The 17063-nt window shown below is 40.2% G+C and overlaps 1 protein-coding gene across 2 annotated transcripts in view; it reads right to left on the bottom strand.

Annotated features, from left to right (window-relative positions):
* Positions 1–545: 545 nt before the first annotated feature.
* frmd6 (FERM domain containing 6) overlaps positions 546–17063 on the bottom strand; it is a 32307-nt gene continuing 15789 nt past the window's right edge. Inside the window, exons 4-14 of one of the 2 annotated variants that reach the window (XM_028000374.1) lie at positions 16374–16453; positions 15170–15246; positions 14883–15069; positions 13331–13486; positions 13190–13255; positions 11965–12033; positions 9821–9995; positions 8148–8456; positions 6991–7125; positions 6817–6908; positions 546–5748 (exon numbers count right to left, since the gene is read on the bottom strand). In XM_028000374.1, the coding sequence (XP_027856175.1) occupies positions 5458–5748; positions 6817–6908; positions 6991–7125; positions 8148–8456; positions 9821–9995; positions 11965–12033; positions 13190–13255; positions 13331–13486; positions 14883–15069; positions 15170–15246; positions 16374–16453 (1637 nt within the window). In that variant the 3' untranslated portion in view covers positions 546–5457. The remainder of the gene's footprint in view (positions 5749–6816; positions 6909–6990; positions 7126–8147; positions 8457–9820; positions 9996–11964; positions 12034–13189; positions 13256–13330; positions 13487–14882; positions 15070–15169; positions 15247–16373; positions 16454–17063) is intronic. The other variant, XM_028000375.1, reaches the window with a different exon arrangement.

The raw sequence follows: 17063 nt of genomic DNA, 5'->3' as shown, positions 1-17063 counted from the left end.
AATAGTGACTTTAAGTAAGATATATGAACTCTCTCAACTCTTCCTTTGCTTTCTGGGACACCAAGTACCAAATTAAATGCAAATTTTGATTTAATCAGAAAGACAAATCAACAGTCCTGTCTTTTTCCCCCATAGCCCAGGTCTTTACCTATGCTGTTGGTTAAAGAATAGTTTATCTGCAGAAATGCAGATGTTGTCCAGTTATGCACATTTTTTTCTTCCAGCTAACTTTCTATTTTTATGCGTGGACATAGCACTTTATGAAAAGCATTGACCCTTTATCAAGTATCCACCTGGTGTAGGGGGGCCAATGATGATCTGCTGGGCAATCATTGACTATGTAGGTAATAATTAGAAGATTTCTGTCAAAAATCATTCTTATTGTTCTTCAGCAATATTCAAATATATCGCTTTAGAGGTGAATTATAAAATAAGTTAAACTTTTTTCAATTGAACGACTAAAATAAATGAACCATTCACTTATACTCTGAACACATTGGGAAATCTGCACAGCGTTAGGTAAATAACAGACAGCAGCTCAATAGTAAGATACATGTACCTGTTTATTAGATGTGAGGAACATTAGTACCAAAAAGGCACAGAGCAGATCCATTATTACAAATTATTTTTTAACAGTATGGTGACAAAAAAAAAAAAAAAAACTCTTCTTTTCCTGCAGGAAGATCCTTTCACAGAAAGGATTACGGGACACACAGACTCTTACAAAGCGTAAGTAAGACCATTTACTAAAGCCAAAGAAGTAAATCACAATGAAATGATGAAACCTCTCAATGACAGGGTTATGCCTGCATGGCTGTGTACCTAAGCATTTAAGTTCAATGAAGAAAAAAAATAGTCTTGCTGCTTATCAAAAAATGACTTTGACACCTTCGATTAATGAACAGCTGTTGTAAAACCACAGGAAGAAACAGAGAAATTCATTAAAATTTCATAGCATTATCAATTTAAAGAAAGTATTTTGTTCTAGAGATTCTAATACTTAAAACGGACCTGATAAAGCTGCAGAGAGAAGCGCGACTATCCACCTTACTCCTAGCCCCGGTGAGGGTTTACCTGATTTATGGGCGCGACTTCCGCCACAAACCGGAACCGCCATTTGTTTACATGTTAGCAACTCGCTAACCGGTTTTTAGGCTGTAAAATATGTGGGAATACCAGCTATCAGAGCTTAAACGTTGTAATATTGTTTTGCCGCTACCTGCAGCTATTGAGGGGAGGGATGGTGACTTAAAGAAGTGACCGCAAATAACCCACACTAGCATATGTAGCTACTTCACTGACTCATTGCTCCGAATACAGATGCAGGTTTTCTTCCGTTGGCTTTTTGTCAACAAAATGAAACGAGCACAGATAAACCATTTTGGGTTCTTTATCAAGTTTATACTTTTTTAAGCCACATTCTTTTTGTTTCCTCATCTGTTGGTAGGCGTGGAGTGTTATTTTTGTTTCTGGAGCACGTTCAAAAGTAGTCACAAATTCAATTTGGTCTAATTATTTAGAGTGCAGTCACGACCAGAGCAACGGCTACCGGAACTCCGCGAGGGCATCTTAAGGCGATTTTCCACTGGAAAGACTCTAACCGGTTCATGTGTGGGCCGGTTCTAGCCCAGTGGGGAGCTTCTCCATATTACTGTCTGGAGCGCACAGCGGCTGTGGTTGCCTCTACGCTTGTGTTCGTGGTCAAAGTCATAATTACGCTCCTCTGTAGTGAGCAGCTGTCTGACAGCAGGCACCGCTGCTTCCGGTGGGCACCGGAAGTAAGACCCATAACCGTTCCACAGCACCTTCTCCCAGGAATAAGGTGGATACTATATTACTAATTAAATGTGAGGATTTATTGCTGACACTTAAGGCAACCATGTGGATCTTAAACATCAGCCAACCAAAACAGAATCTTAAAAATAATAAAGTTGTGATATATGTGTAACAGTTATTATTTAAGAAATAAGTTCATGACGCACACCAGAACTTTGAGAGCACTTCAGACTGAGAGCTAAATGTGTTTGTTAGCATATCTTAGCATACAGGCTAAAAATAACCAGAACATCCAACCTGACTAAAAGAGCACATATACTAAGTTGTATTTAGAATAGAAAAGTTTTTAGATTTAAGACAAGTGAACTGATGAAACCATTAAAGACAAAACATGTGAGCGAAGCCTTATGAACGCACTTGGTCCTGTCAGTTCCTGAGCATATTTTTATGCTAACATGGGATTAGTGGGCGGAGCCTGTGACAGCTTCAGCTATGAAAAACTTTAAATAACTCTTCTAATGTTGCCAAAAGTTTGTGTTGACGACGTCAGTGTAAAAAAACAGAAAAACAGGCTTGTGATCCAAAATTGAAGTTTCGAAAATATGCAGAGAGGAAAAACAGCCACAAGGAGCAGCAAAGAGCTGATAGGAAGACGTTAGTGGCTGGCTAAGTGTTTCCTGCCGCCAATGCAAGGGTTCAAAGGTTAGCGCAGTCCACGCATGGGTCAGATGGAGGTTCCAAATGTTTATATTGCATTGTTACAAAGATTAAACTCCTTTTATTGCAATGCCAGGTGGAATTGGCTGCTTGAAGCACACAATTAAAAGAATGCTGCCCCTCCCCCACCTATTGCTGTGCATTGTTGGTCAACTGGCTTAAAGAAAGCTGCAACATGTGTCCCTTACTTCCAAGAAAGTTAAAATTAACAGTTGGAATAAATACCCAGACCACAATCTTCAGCTTCTAACACTGTTATAAAACTACGGTAGACAAAAAAGACCAATATTTTGTCCAACGTAAAGTTTCAGTGAGCGTTCTGTATATTTGTTTATAGGGAGTTAGAATTTTTTTAAAAGTGAAATTCTGTCCAACGGTTAGAAGCGGTTTAAATATTTCTGCAGAACAGGAAGTGAGAATTCTTCCTTTCCTGTTTGATGAGCTACCAATTTAGCATCCAGTGTGGCCGTCACATATATAGACCATACTGAAAGTTATAAATTGAAAACCAGTCTCATGTAATATATTATATTTACAGTGGCATTCAGTGTTGTGAAACCACAATTGGTGAGCATATTAAATTAAAAAATGAGAGAAATACATAGTTATTGTTGTGTGTTAAGAGAAGTTGACACTAAAAAACCCCACAAATCTCACTGTGTTGGAACTTGTGACTAAAACTAACTCAACTTCGATGTAAAGTCCCTCTCCACTCTGACTTCTGAAACTAATGGATTGCAGGGTTGTGATAAATCCAGATCTGTTGGTCACAGAGGCTGAAGCTAAAGGCTAGTTCATTGTGCTAAGCTAAAGCTAACTTCTACTGGCTTGAAGTAACTCTAGTAACAAAAAGACCAACAGTGATTATGAAGATTAAAACCATTCTCAGGTTGTAATGGCTGCTTGTTAACAAAAGAAGCAGATTATTATTTACAAAGGAAACAGAGGCTGGGAAACAGTGCGTCAACAATAATCTTCCTCTGTGAAACGTACAAAGAAGAGAACATAAAGTGTTCATGGTCTGAGTAACAGAGTGATAAAAAGCAAAGTGGCATAAATATGAATTAAATAATGTCACAAAGTTACTCTGACCGGAAGTTGTTTTACATGTTTCACTGTCTGTTTACGTTTCACACAGGAACATTACTGGTGACGCACCGTCTCCAACCTCAATTTCCTGAGTAAATGACCAACCGATATAAACATGACAGCGACTTAAAGGCTAGTAAAATAGAGTTTACATAAAATTTTTTGAGACTAGAGTTTGTATAGAAATCCGCTTTGGCCTTAGGTGTCCATGCAGCTAGCAGTTAGCATGATCCAGACTTGTATGAAATGAAGATGCCAAGGTAAGATAACTACCGATAAGATCTCACTTCCCTTTGTCTGCTCATCAAAACAGCATTAAAATCATGTTGCAAATAACAGTTAAAACTGCAAAAATCTCCACATATTTTGGCATAAATGTTGCTTTTCTGTTAAAATATAAGATGTTCATGTTTAACATATAAGTGTAAGCAAAGTTAAACCTTGGTTTCTACTGTTACAGTGCGAACCTCTCACTGACCCATGCCTGCTAATGACTGTGGTTTTGTTCGTCTTGCTCAAGTATTGCATCTCAGAAATGTTGCCTTATATAACAACACAACTCAGTGTTGATTGTTCTGTCTTCTATTTCGAACAAATCCCTTTTTTTGTGTAACGTTTCAAGACTCAAATTGCGTTCTGTCGCATTTAAAACTAAGAAACTATTAAACTGAAGCCTAACCTGCCACGCTGTTGCATTTGTTCTTCTGATCCGTAACAGAGCTCCATGTCTATCCACGTCATCTGCAGTGTATCAACATGTCGGCTGGAACACCTGACCGCCTGTATCGCCACGTCCTCAAGCCGTCTGGACTCTTACTGGGAGACTGAAATGACTAAACCAGATGAAACCAGTTAGTCTGGTTAGTAGCTCCACATCCTTAACACTGCCACCAAGATTTGTTTGTAATACTGAATGACAGCAGCCACGCACAGGATAATAGCTAAACATACACTATATTTTTTTTAAATGTAAAAACACATCTAAAAAATGTTTTTGTTTTTCTTGGTTGGAGGAGGATGTGAAATAAAAACAACAAAACAGAATCCATTTAAAAAAAACAAACAAAAGATAAAAAAATCAGCACTGATAGAAGGCTAGAAGTGTAAAAAAAACCCAACACATAAAGCATCAACATGCATGGGTTGTTTTGGCTGATAGCTCCACTTTTGACTCCACACAGAATCATATTTTGGCCACAAAACTCGACTGCATGTTGGATCATGTAGGCGTTCTCTCAGGCTCACTCCTGCCTGGAAACGGCTAAATTTCGCAGGACGAATAGAGAAACGTCAAAACCGTCTAAAAAGCTACAGAGTGAGCTCGATTCGCTCACTTAAATGCGGATGAGAGGTTTAAGAGATTGCAGAACCTTCAATCTTCATGGCTTGAACGTTGGGAGAGGGCTGTGATTGTCAAGGCGAGCGTTCGACACCTGCATAGTGTTGCCAAGGCACGGCGGTGGTGTGTTCACATCGGTTTAGTTTATGTGAAGAAGAAGATGATCGTAGCTCTGGTTTGTCGCGCTGGAGGAACGGTGGACGTAGAATCAGGCGTTCTAGTTTAATTCCACTTTTTGTTTTTGGCTCGTAGCCCAGAAGACGTCCATCTATTTATTTACAAACAGGCCTGCTTGTCTTTTTTTACCTCCAGTCTTTGCATGGCTTCAAAAAGCAGCTGAAACAAAAAATAAAGATAGAAGGATCCCTTTTGTTACCTTTGAGCAAAAACAAACTCCGTTCAGCCATTTGTTCTGTCAACATGTCTCTCTTCACCCAGAATCCTCCTTGCCTGCAGGTCAGTCTCAGGAAGTGGACGAGCTTTCTCATCGCTGGTTTGCTAACCGTTAGCAAACCCGCCGCCCTCGTCCGCTGCCGTCACACCACAAACTCGGGCACCTCGTCGTTGGTCAGGTCCAGGGAGAAGTACTTGTTCGTCCGCTTGATGGGGAAGGGCTGCTGCTCGCCGAGTGCGCCGGAGCGCTGCTCCGACTGTCCCTGCTGTCCCTCGCCGTCGTTCAGTTCCTGGGCGCAGCCGAACGTGTAGCTGTGGGCGGTGTCCTGGCAAAGCTCCGCCCACTGCTGGCAGTCCTTCTGGTAGAGCCGGATGTCGTCCAGCGATTGGCTGTGGCGGTCCGTGGAGGACTGAGGCTTCCGGCTTGTAGTCGTCTGTGAATGTGAAAAGGAACAATGTTGCTGTTACTTTTACTAAGCGGTGCCTTTTGGTTTCCTTGGCGACCAAATGAGGTTGAAACCCATTTCAATGTGCCTGTAGCTTACAGCTTAGAAAAGTAGCAACATTTTTACATTTTCAGCAGTTCTCTTTCACACTGCGCTGAGCCAAACAATCTGAACTAGTTGAACAACATCTGCCCCCAGTCGCCTGTGGTGGCGCTGCACCAAGAACCACTGAAGGAAACGACGAGAAAACCTCAGAAGAAGACACGAGTGCAACTTCCTCCAACGCAAAATGTGAACAAAAATGGAGTGGCGTCAGGCTTTAGAGGTTGTGGGATTTTTCTTTTGTCATTGGTAAAACAATCTCTCCTACTAGTGCAAGACATATGCTTGTTTTGATTTTAATTACCCAGAATGCCCTGCGCTATAGTTAAATTCCTGCTTTTGGAGCAGCCTTTGGTCAACTAGGCATTAACATATGCATTCGAAAATAGCAAAAATGTAGTCAGTTTGGAGCAATAAATGGAGGATATGCGTTTGAAACTGAATAGATGTTGTACTTGAAAATATGTTGTATTTTAATAAAATTTCAATTTGTCTGAAATCTTTCTTCCCCAATTGGAAATAAAGCGCTTCTATCTGCACCAAAATGTGCAGGAGAGCTAAAATTTTTTATTATTCTTGAATTGCCACGCTTTGAAAACCTTTTCTCTATACTTAAATAGACCTGGAAATCACTTTTTTCAGTTCCTTACACTGCAAAACAGGCCCATGCTGCTGTCAGATCAATCAGATCTTCAGACTAAGTCATCCCTGTGGTACTGTTGCATGTTTGTGCTAAATTATGTGGCTTTCAAAGGGAGGAGGGAAAAAAAGAGCCACAATGGCTGAACGTTTACCTCTGGAAGGGTGGAACCAACTGTGTTAAATTAGGCTGGACCGTATAACTGGGCTGAAAATAACTTCAAAACACTTTGGAGGTTTGTCGTCGTATTTCACCCTGTGTTTGCTTCGTCTCAGTGGTGTTGTTGCATGTTGCTGAAATGAGTCGGGAGTTACCTGAGGCAGCGACTCGATACTCTGTCCTCTCATCTTGACGACGGTCTCCGAGGAGCTGGAAGTGGAGGAGCTGATGTCTTTTACTATCAGACCTGAAAAGAAGCCAAAACACAAACGCTTTAGAGCAAATCGCAGAAACGTGGACGCTGCGTGTCGTTCCCTAAACTTCTGTACCTGAATATCCGTTGGTCTGGTCTGGTGACATCGTCAGCATGTCCTCGGTGATGTGGATGCACAGCTCCTGATCCAGAGCCATCTCGTGAAGCTCCTCGTAGTCTTTGGGGTCGTCAACCAGCATCTCGATCTCTGCTGGGGACAAAAACAATATCAGAGTAAAGAAAATACACAACTTCAAACTGGTTCAAATGCCTGAAATCCCCTCAGATATACATCAAACTCTCAGCTGTAGAGCAGCTTTTATATGATGTCGTCCAAGACGAAAACACAAACCTCCCACAAGAGGAAAACAATAACAAAAAACATAAAAACTTGTCAAAAGAGGCAGAAAATTAATCTTTTAACTGTTTGTTATAATACAGACACAAACCTTTACTTTCTTATCTACAAGGAAGTAAAGAGGAATGAAAACCCATGTTTATAAGTAAATAAAGTGGCTAAATTCTAAGCATACTGTGCTAATAAAAGAAACATGAGCTAAAGTAAAAAAATGGATAAATTATTTAATAAATAAATTTTAAAAAGGATTTTTTTTTTTACATATCGGTATCGTCCCGATACGATATTAACAACCGATATTTATCATCATCTTGACGTAATTTGTAATCATGTAATTTTATTCTTTGGCTGAATATAATATTGACATCGACATCGATTTTGATAATGGTGCAAAAATGAAGGGAAAAAATATAGAATTATGGTACTAATTGAAAACAGGTAAAATAAAACGAATATAAAGATAAAATTATTTAATTAAAATTATTCCCTAAATCCTAAAAATTCTTGGTTGAAGGAGCAAGTAAGACCTGTTTTCCCCTGGTTGCGCAGAAGAAAGTTAACAACAGTTGTTAACTTTCTTCTGCGCAACCAGGGGAAAACAGGTCTTACTTGCTCCTTCAACCAAGAATTTTTAGGATTTAGGGAATAATTTTAATTAAATAATTTTATTTCTATCATGTAAGGCTTGTGTCATCAGTCTGCATAGCTGTGCATGACCATGTTTCCAGAAGAAAGGGCACCAAGTTTAAAAAGCACTGGACCTTAAAGTCTAATCTTGTGAAACAGAACATTTCACTGCACGTCTCTGTGAGCGAAACTAAAAACACGTCAGCCTAAATACAGAACAAATGGGGACACAAACCATCCACTCTTACCGTCGTCATCCAGGATGCGCTCTTTGCCGCTGCTCTCGATGCCTGAGGTGTGGGAGCTGCCGTGGCTGGTGGTGGAGGAGCTGCAGGTGCGCAGGGGCCGGTGAGGGGCCTGACCCGGGGCCCTGAAGCTGTCCGTCTCGATGCCGGACGTGTGCGAGCTGCCGTGGCTGGTGGTGGAGTGGCGGGAGAGGCGCTTGTGGTGGGACACGCTACCGACGCTGCTGCCGCTGGCGCGGGAACGCTTGTCCAGCTGCTCCATGTCCAGCTCCAGGGCGTCGCTGATGTACGACTCCCTGTACTGCTTCTTCTCTGGAGTTACGACAACATGAGAGAACTTTAATATTTAACACGTTGATAATTCACAATCTTAAAATCATTTATTTTCCTTTTTCTTGCAGAAAAATGAAGAAACACTGCAACAAGATGCAGTGCAAAGTAAAAAAACAAACAAACATATTTATAACCCTTGAACCTTTGCACACGTTATAGTAGAACAATTACATTAAGGCTCTGACTAACAGTTATTTTAGTTATTGGTTCATCTATCAATTCATCTGTAAATTTTTCAGACGATTAATAATAATAATTTTGACAATTAATTGACTAACAAAATTGGCACAACCTGGAGTTTTTCTATTTAAGCCTTTTTTATATAATATTGTCACATTCCCAAAATAATGACCTAAGTTAATTTTTTTTGCCAAAAGTGATTTTGTTAAAGAAAAAAAGAAAAATCACCACCTCGTCACTAACCCTAACCGTATTGCATAAAAAGGCTTTGATGAAGGTTGTGCCAATTATTTTATCCAATTAATTGTCAAAATAACTGGTTAATCCAATGAATAATTGGATCGCAAAAGTTGCTTAATACAATGTTTGTTAGTTTTTTTCTTCTTTTTTTTACAAAATTTTAACCAAGTGAATGTAAAACCGTCATTTCAGGAGTTTTGGGTAGAAAACATTTACAGACAAAGGTGTTTATTTAACCTTAAATGCAAAATTTATCCTCTTTTGGTACAGTTTGTACGGCTCATATAGTGTTGTTCTTTCAGCAAATGTTTTTTTAAAAATATATACTCCAGTCAACCATTATTTGATCACTAAATTAGTTGATGATTATTTCAATAATCTATGAATCAGATTAAATTACATATTTCCAGGCTTTTAAATGCTTTTGTTGAGCAGGTAAAGGGAAGCTGGTCAGAGTAATGTGGGGACAGAAGAAGCTAAGAAAACTGATGTTTACAAACATTCTCTATCTACTGCATTATTGTTTCCACGGTGACTGAATATAATAAATAAACTATGAACAACAAACAGAGCGTCTTCAGTCAGAGGCTTCTTCAAATTTGTTGTAGTACAGACCTCTGCAGGAGATCTTTCCTGCCTACAGCCACCACCGTCTGTAATAACTGTTTAATTAAATAAATAAATCATTTAAAATGTTTTCCTTTGGGACTAATAAAGTATTTTTAATTGAATACAAATATGACTTTAATATAAACGCACACCGCACTTGCAAAACCGTGCCTCGTTTTCCTTCCACCTCACAATTATGCAGCACTTTTGTTCTGGTCTGTCCATAAAACCCTAATAGACCGGGCCGCACGCCGCGGTTCAAGAGGTGTGAACACTTTAGCGGAGCAGCGTGTGTAAATGAACACCGAAATCACCTTCGTTTTCCTCCAGCCGACGGACCTGCTTGAGGACGGGCTGCAGGTTCATGTAGAGCCGGTGGCTGTTGCTGAGCAGCTGCAGCAGGTGGCGGGAGCGCAGCGGGCAGCCCGTGTAGTAGATGAGCTTCCGGGCCGAGGGCAGACCGTCGGGGAGGATCTCAAACTTTTTCCCCTGAGGGAGTACAGAGAGGGGAAATAAAACACTTTAAAAGTGGCAGAGAGGCTGGAGGGGTTAGGTTCAAGCAGCGGAGGGTCAGCCAAGCCCTCCTTGTTGCCAAACTGCAAGCGGGTGTCAGTTCATGTTTCTGTTCTTTATTTTCTCATGCAGAATTTTGATGATTTTTCAGAGAGAGGACTTGTTAGATGGATACATGGAAAAATTTTATCGGTTCATGTTTTCCTTTTTTGTCTTTAGATGCGTCTAAAAACATCTGTTTGTGTGTCTGTTTCTTGTGTACACCTGAATACTTTTCTTCTTATTTGAACTAAGTTCTGACTGCAGGGCTGAGCTAACCTTTGTTTATTTCAATGTTGCTTTTTTAATGTGTAAAATATGAGCCAACTTTTATTTCAATTACACAGAGCTGTTAGGAATAATAAATATTCAATACGTTGAAACAATCCAAACAAATTGTCTTAACGTAAATCACCTTCCGGCTCAAATTAAATGCCAAAACACAAAATATGAAGAAAGTTACAAAGAAAATCTCTAAAAAAGGTTTCCACTACGTTTTCTGGTATTTAGCAAAATGAAATAATTTTGGTAATTCTAAATAACTTAAAACAAGAAAAGTGTATTCTGGTTTAACTTCAGACTGACAAAAAAATGTTTCTGTGTCTTTTTAGTAGGTGTGTGAAAATATCTGGTCCCAACTCTAAATGATGTTTTCCAAATTTAGGCCTTTAATGAAACGTTAGATTACACTTGATTACATAATGTTTGAACATCAAGCACTTTCAAGGACTTTTTACAGAAATCAAGCACTTTCAAGGACTTTTTTTACAGAAATCAAGCACTTTCCAAACCTTGAAAACACCTAATTAAAATCCAGGCACGTTTAAAAGAAATGATTACAGCTGAAATAATATCTTCCTAGATATTGCAGCAGCATCTCAAGCCTTTTCTGCCACTCTTGTGAAACATCAGGATCAAATTAAGGCAAGATGCAAAATAAAAAAATATGCCAGTCTAGAACACGCACCGCCTTCCTGGAATGTTTTATACCAAAGATAATCTCAAGTCCGGAGCCCTAAATCCTTCTCCCAAACCTTCCTAACATCTGGTGCTTATTAAACTTCCCGTCCGTCTCTCCGCGGCCCGCACGCTCGCTCTCAGACTTGCCCGCCTATGGAAGACGCGACCCATGGGTTGGGTGAAGCTGGAACTCTTTTACTATTCTGAAGAAGGGCAGGAGAAACCGTTCAGGTCCAGGCCACCAAACCGCAGCCCCGCCACGGCTCGCTGTCATGACGCTCCGCGTGGGAAAACCACCCAAAAAAAGAGGGAAAACAGGACGTCTATCACAGCAAACCCCAAAACAAAATGAGGTTTGCTCTATATTTAAATCTAGATATTTAAATTATTATTTTTTAAAATCCAGATACCTTTCAGTGTCTTGATGGAGAAAAACGGTGAGCTGGCAGAAAACCCCCCCGGCTATATTGAGAGCTTCTCTGGCTCACTTAGAGCGAAGCGGCTGCTGGGCTCAGCTTAACGACGCGCTGAGTCAGAGCAAAGACGAGGAGATTCAACAAGGTCCCCTTTAACGGCCGCAGGGTTAATAATAAAATCAATGAAGCATGAGGCGTGTTTATCAAAAGGCAGAAATTGTTTCTGCTGATTACTAAAAATCCACGTGAAGTATGCAGAGTGTGTTGGTGTGGGTGTGTGCTTGAGTGAGGAAAGTCTTCCAAAATCCCCGATTGGTTCCAGAGGACTCGCCGGCGAAGATAAATCAGCAGTTTGGAGGGAAAAAGAAGGCCTTGCATAAAGATTTCCTGAGTAAGAGCTCACTTTCCACACGCATCCACTCCGAAACCCAGGAGGATGCACCGTTTTTAATCGACGCTGCAGCTGGTCTAGGAACTCAGGAAGAAGAGCCTTTCTGAGGAAAACGTCACGCCGCCGCCATTCGACTCACCACAAAAACGAGTTTGCCCACGTTGGTCCAGGGGAAGTCGTACAAAAGCTGCCTGACCGAGCCGACGTTCTGCAACACAGAGAAGGGGAGTGAGTATTAAAGCCAACAAAGAAACAAGGACAACACTCCTGCAACCTGAGAAACGCCCTACTTCTACAGAGATATGCTGCATCACTAAGGTGTCCGTGCTTTGAAACATTACAGCCGGCAACTTTACTGTTCTCTACTGAAAACAAAGAGAACGGGTGATCTAACTTATATTGCTTTGGTTGATCACAAGGAATCACGTTAATTTCATCCAAGTTCATTTATGAAGTTTATTAATCTGTGAAGAAGTTAAAACAAACATAAATAAAGTGAGTTTGACAAACTTTATTGAGTTATTAACATTATTAACATAATTTTTTTAAGTTGCAGCGCCATTCTCTTTTTTTTTAGTGGTGAATAATTGGAAAGTGGAAGAAAAATGATACCTGGTTTTAAACTTTTAACCAATAAAAATCTGAAAAGTGTGGCGTGCATTTATAATTCTGCCCTGTGAGTTATTACTTTGTAGAACCACCTTTTGCTGCAGCGGCAACAACGGATTACTTTATGATCCACTAAATACTGCAAAAATGACATGTGGAAATGTCTTTGGTCTCCCAAAAGTACTCTTTGTTTTTTGTCTGTTTTAACTTTTCAGCATTCTGTCACACCCAAAATCTTTTGTAGTTTCAAGTGCAAAAATGTTAGCACACTTGAAATAAGACAAAACTAAGTTACAAGTAACTTTTCAGTGAGAAATAGGAGCTCGTTGGATACAATAATTTCTTAATATTGATGAAAATTTATTACTTCCACTGACAGATTATTTCATTTATAACATGGGAAAATATCTTGTAATAAGAGAAAGGACCTGCCAGTTGAGCTAGTAGTTTTTCATCAATATTATGAAATTATTGACTTGAAACACGCTCTTATTTCTTGCTGAAAAGTTACTTTAATCTTCTTTCAAGTGTACTAACATTTTTGCCTTCAAAACTACACAAAAATACTCAAGATTTTGGGTTTTTGCAGTGTAGTGTGACAAAATGTGGAAAAGTAAAAAAAAAAAAAACTATGAATACTTTTGTGAGACCAAAGACATCCCCACATGTCATGCTTGCAGAGAATGATACTAAATAGTTTTGAGACCCTAAAATCAGCACAATTCAGCCTCTTATTGGTAAAGACGAGACTTTACCTGAAATATCTGGATTCCACGTAAGGTCAGACCCAGTGTGAGAGACGCCTCAACTTCTTTCTTATCCTGTTGACACGGAGGAAAACAGATGTGAGAATTAAACGGAACATGAAATCCGGTGAGCTGCGGAGCTTTTCTCACCTTGTACAGCCTGTAGTAGTGGACCGTGACGTCGTCAAGCTGAGCGCACTCCTTTATGTACTTGAGGTGCGCCTCTGAGGCGGTGAGTGCAAACTGGTCCTTGTGCATGTTGGGGATGTGCCTCAGGATGTACTCCCGGCCACGCTTGGCTATCACCTGAGCAGAAGGAGAGGCAGAGGGAGCCGTCAGGCTGCAGAGAGCGAAGGCGACGTAGGTGCCGAAGCCGCCTGGCGCAGGGCGAACAGACGCCAGAGAGGACAGCATGAACGCTAGCCAGAAACGTTGACCAAGAAGTGCGGCCGCTGAGCTTCTGGCTGATCCAGTAACTAAGTCATCTCCGTAAGCGCGGCTAAATCTGTGTGAGATTTGCTTTGGGGAAAGCGTACATTGTTGACATTCCAACAATTTCCTGTAGGCACCGGTTTGTGCTGCGATAAAGAGGCAGGGGGGCTAATCACAGGAAGCGGAGGGCAATCAGACGGGTGTGGCCGTCAGAGGGCCGATGTTACCAGAATAGTCATCTTAAGGAACTCTGTGTGCCACTTTCAGGGTCAAAAGTAAACTAGAACTCCCAGTTTTCATCGGGCCGCATACTAAAACGTATGTAATAGTGTAGAGTTTTATCAGCGTCATATGTAGATAGTTTGCCACGAATCCAGCACTGTCCACTCTCGGGGTCAGGACACTAAAGGTGTAAAACTGTATGTGTGATTTATTCTCGTTATAAATACAACTGTTTTGTGAAAGCCTCAAAGGTTTCTTATAGAATATTACTGAACAAAATGCACTATGAAGTCAGTGGTGACCCCAAGGGGTGGGTTCGGGGTGCCATGGCCCCTGTTTAAAAATACTGGATACCAAATTGGCCTCCATTATAATCATGTTCATGTCATAGAAAACGTCTTCAATGAAGACATAAATGGTAAATAAATACAAAAATAAATAAATAAATGAAAATTATTATATTATAATATTATTATAATTTTTTTAGCTGTTCCCCCATAAAATGTTTAGTGGCCTGATCTGGCCATTTTGATGAAAAGTTTATTTATTTATAAAAAGTTTCTGCAGGCGGAGCCACAATGGAGTGATTTAGATTTAAGCATATATATGTGTCAGAATGGCCCAGTCAAAGTTCAGACCTAAATACAAGAGAATCTGTGTTCAAACTCCCATCTAATCTGACTGAGTTTGAGCTCTTTTGCAAAGAGGAAGCAAAAAAAAATGTCTGTAGCTGTGCAGACAGGTGGACAAATTATCGAATAGACTTGCGGCTGTAAACTTCAGTGAAGGTCGTTCTACAAAGTAACCAACTCAGAGAATCTGCAGTCGTGCAGTTTCCCTCCAGTTTTCCCATTATGCACTACTTTTTGTCTGTCTATTCTAATAAATACAATTAACATACACCAGGATTTGGGAACAAAATCTGAAAGAATGTGTTGTGAAATATCTAAATAGAAGAACATACTGCATTTCCTAAATTATTACTTAAATTAAAGACGTGTGATGTGAACAGAAGACCATCTACATGCAGCTTGTGAGTCCCACTCACCCATTGGGGGAAGTAGGCCTCGGGTTCAAAGTACTTCCCAAAGTGCTTGTTGCGTTTGAAATTCCCGAGGTCGGCCTGGAGAGCGAAGGCTGCCAGGAGGAAGTAGGCCTCCTCTCTTTGGATGCATTGTGAGAGCAGCACCTGTTTCCTCAGGTGCCAGTAGTAGTAATACCTGGCTACCCGGTCACTGCACGACACACAGAGCGAGGCACAGTCAGCTCAAGTTTCTGACATCACTGTTAAGTGTTGGCGAATTAGGAAAACAAGGCTCACGAATCTTTACTGACCTGATTAATCTCCCGTTCTCCACATAATACTGAGCTCTGAAGTGAATGATCATTGGAGGCCCAAACTGGTCGATACCCTGGAAACACACAGGAGGAAACACATCAATCACTGCAGCATAGAGGAAAGGCTGAAAGTGAAACAAAATATTGGTTCTACATATTTTTTTTACAACCAAAAAGAATATTTTGGTTCTATAACCAAAATATTGGTTATAGAACTATAGTTCGTTTGCATGGAAAGTCCGGCTCACTTTTTGAATCAAACTCTGACACGGACCAAAGAAGCAAACTGTGATTTGCTTAGAAGCCTCAGTTTGGTCTCAGTTCTGTTGAAGTGAACTCTGGTGCAGTTCGCATACTCATGTGAACGGCAAGCAGACTGGAGACTGTATCAGAGGCAGGAAGTGGACTATTACTGCAGGGCATTCTGGGTAAATACAACCAAAACTAACGCGAGAGTCTAGCGCTAGCGAGAGAAATGGCTCATGCACGTTTACCAATGACCAAACCTTCTATAACCACTAAAATTTGACGCTGCTCCATTTTTGTTTACATTTTGTGAAGAAGAAAGTTGCGTTGATGTTTTCCTTTGAGGTTTTCGCATCGCTTCCTTCAGTGCTTCTTGTTACAGTGCCACCACAGGCCAGGAGGGGAACTAGTCTTTCAAAGGGTTTGGTTCCTTTGACACAGCGCAGTGGAAAAGCAAACAGCACCAAGTAGAAATGTAACAAATATTGCAACTTTGGTCTCTAGTAGTAGCTGTAAGACACTAATACTGATAGTCCGGTATTCACTGTTGTAATGTTTACTGTCATTTTCTGAACAGTTAAATCCTTCAATAACAGGCATGGTTTTAAAAAACCCCAGCAACAACAGAGCCAAGTCGCCACATGAGTGCATTACTTCCATTTCATGGGGTTATGTAATGCAGTTAAACGTCGTAAACAAGATAGAGGATGAGATGTTTGTGCTAGTATATACGAACACCTCAAAACCCAAACAAACTGCAGACTCTAAGAAAAGTTTTGCTGACAAACATGTGATTTTTGCACATTAGAAGTTTGGGAACTATCAATTGTCGTCTTCTCATCTACGTTTTATTTTTTCCTACCAGTGTGAGTAAAAAAAATGCTGAAATTGCATTTTCTATATTTATTTAAACGAGTCGATTCTGAGCTAAATGTCACATAACGTTTTTTCTCACCTTGCTGGCTTCTCTCTTCCACTCTTTGGGGCAATACTTGGACAGCTTCTGGTCTAACTCCATGTAGATGTGTTCATTATCTGTGGGTCAGGAAAGCAGGCTTCACTCACTCATTCAGCACATGCAGATGTTGGAGAAACTTTCACTAATCTACCAGAAAAAGATGCAGACAAATAAAAAAATCTTGAAACGGAAAAAGTTAGGTACGACACACACGTTTTTTGTTTTCATTCTAATTTTGTAGGAGATGCCAAAAACATTTAACGACGGGGTCCACCCAGTCGTTAAACTTTGCTACAAAAAGCGAGTATTTCTGAAGAAAGAATGACCTTGTTTCTGGTTGCCGAGAGACACAACGTAAATACAGAGAAAATGGAAAACAGAGTTGACACAAACAACTTACTTACTTTTAATGGATCCTTTTCTATAAAAAAAGTCTAATGACTTTGATTGTTTTAATAAAATATCACCATTAAGAATAAATATCACAAATCATTCCAGCATTTTTAATTTGAACGTTTTGACACGGCCGCCATAAAACACGATTTAGATTTGTGCTCCGCTGTTAAGAAATAAGCAGATTTTACTGCCAAAGCAAGTTCAAACTTTGTCCCACCCGTTCAAAAACACAAGAGAAAAAAAACTTATCTTCATGCAGCAATATTGGATGTAAGGCTTATCATCAATCAG

The sequence above is a fragment of the Xiphophorus couchianus genome, chromosome 19, assembly GCF_001444195.1.
Source record: "Xiphophorus couchianus chromosome 19, X_couchianus-1.0, whole genome shotgun sequence".
NCBI classification, from domain to species: Eukaryota; Metazoa; Chordata; class Actinopteri; order Cyprinodontiformes; family Poeciliidae; genus Xiphophorus; species Xiphophorus couchianus.
Note: the sequence above shows the minus strand (reverse complement) of the source record. Positions and strands in the feature narration are given on the sequence as shown.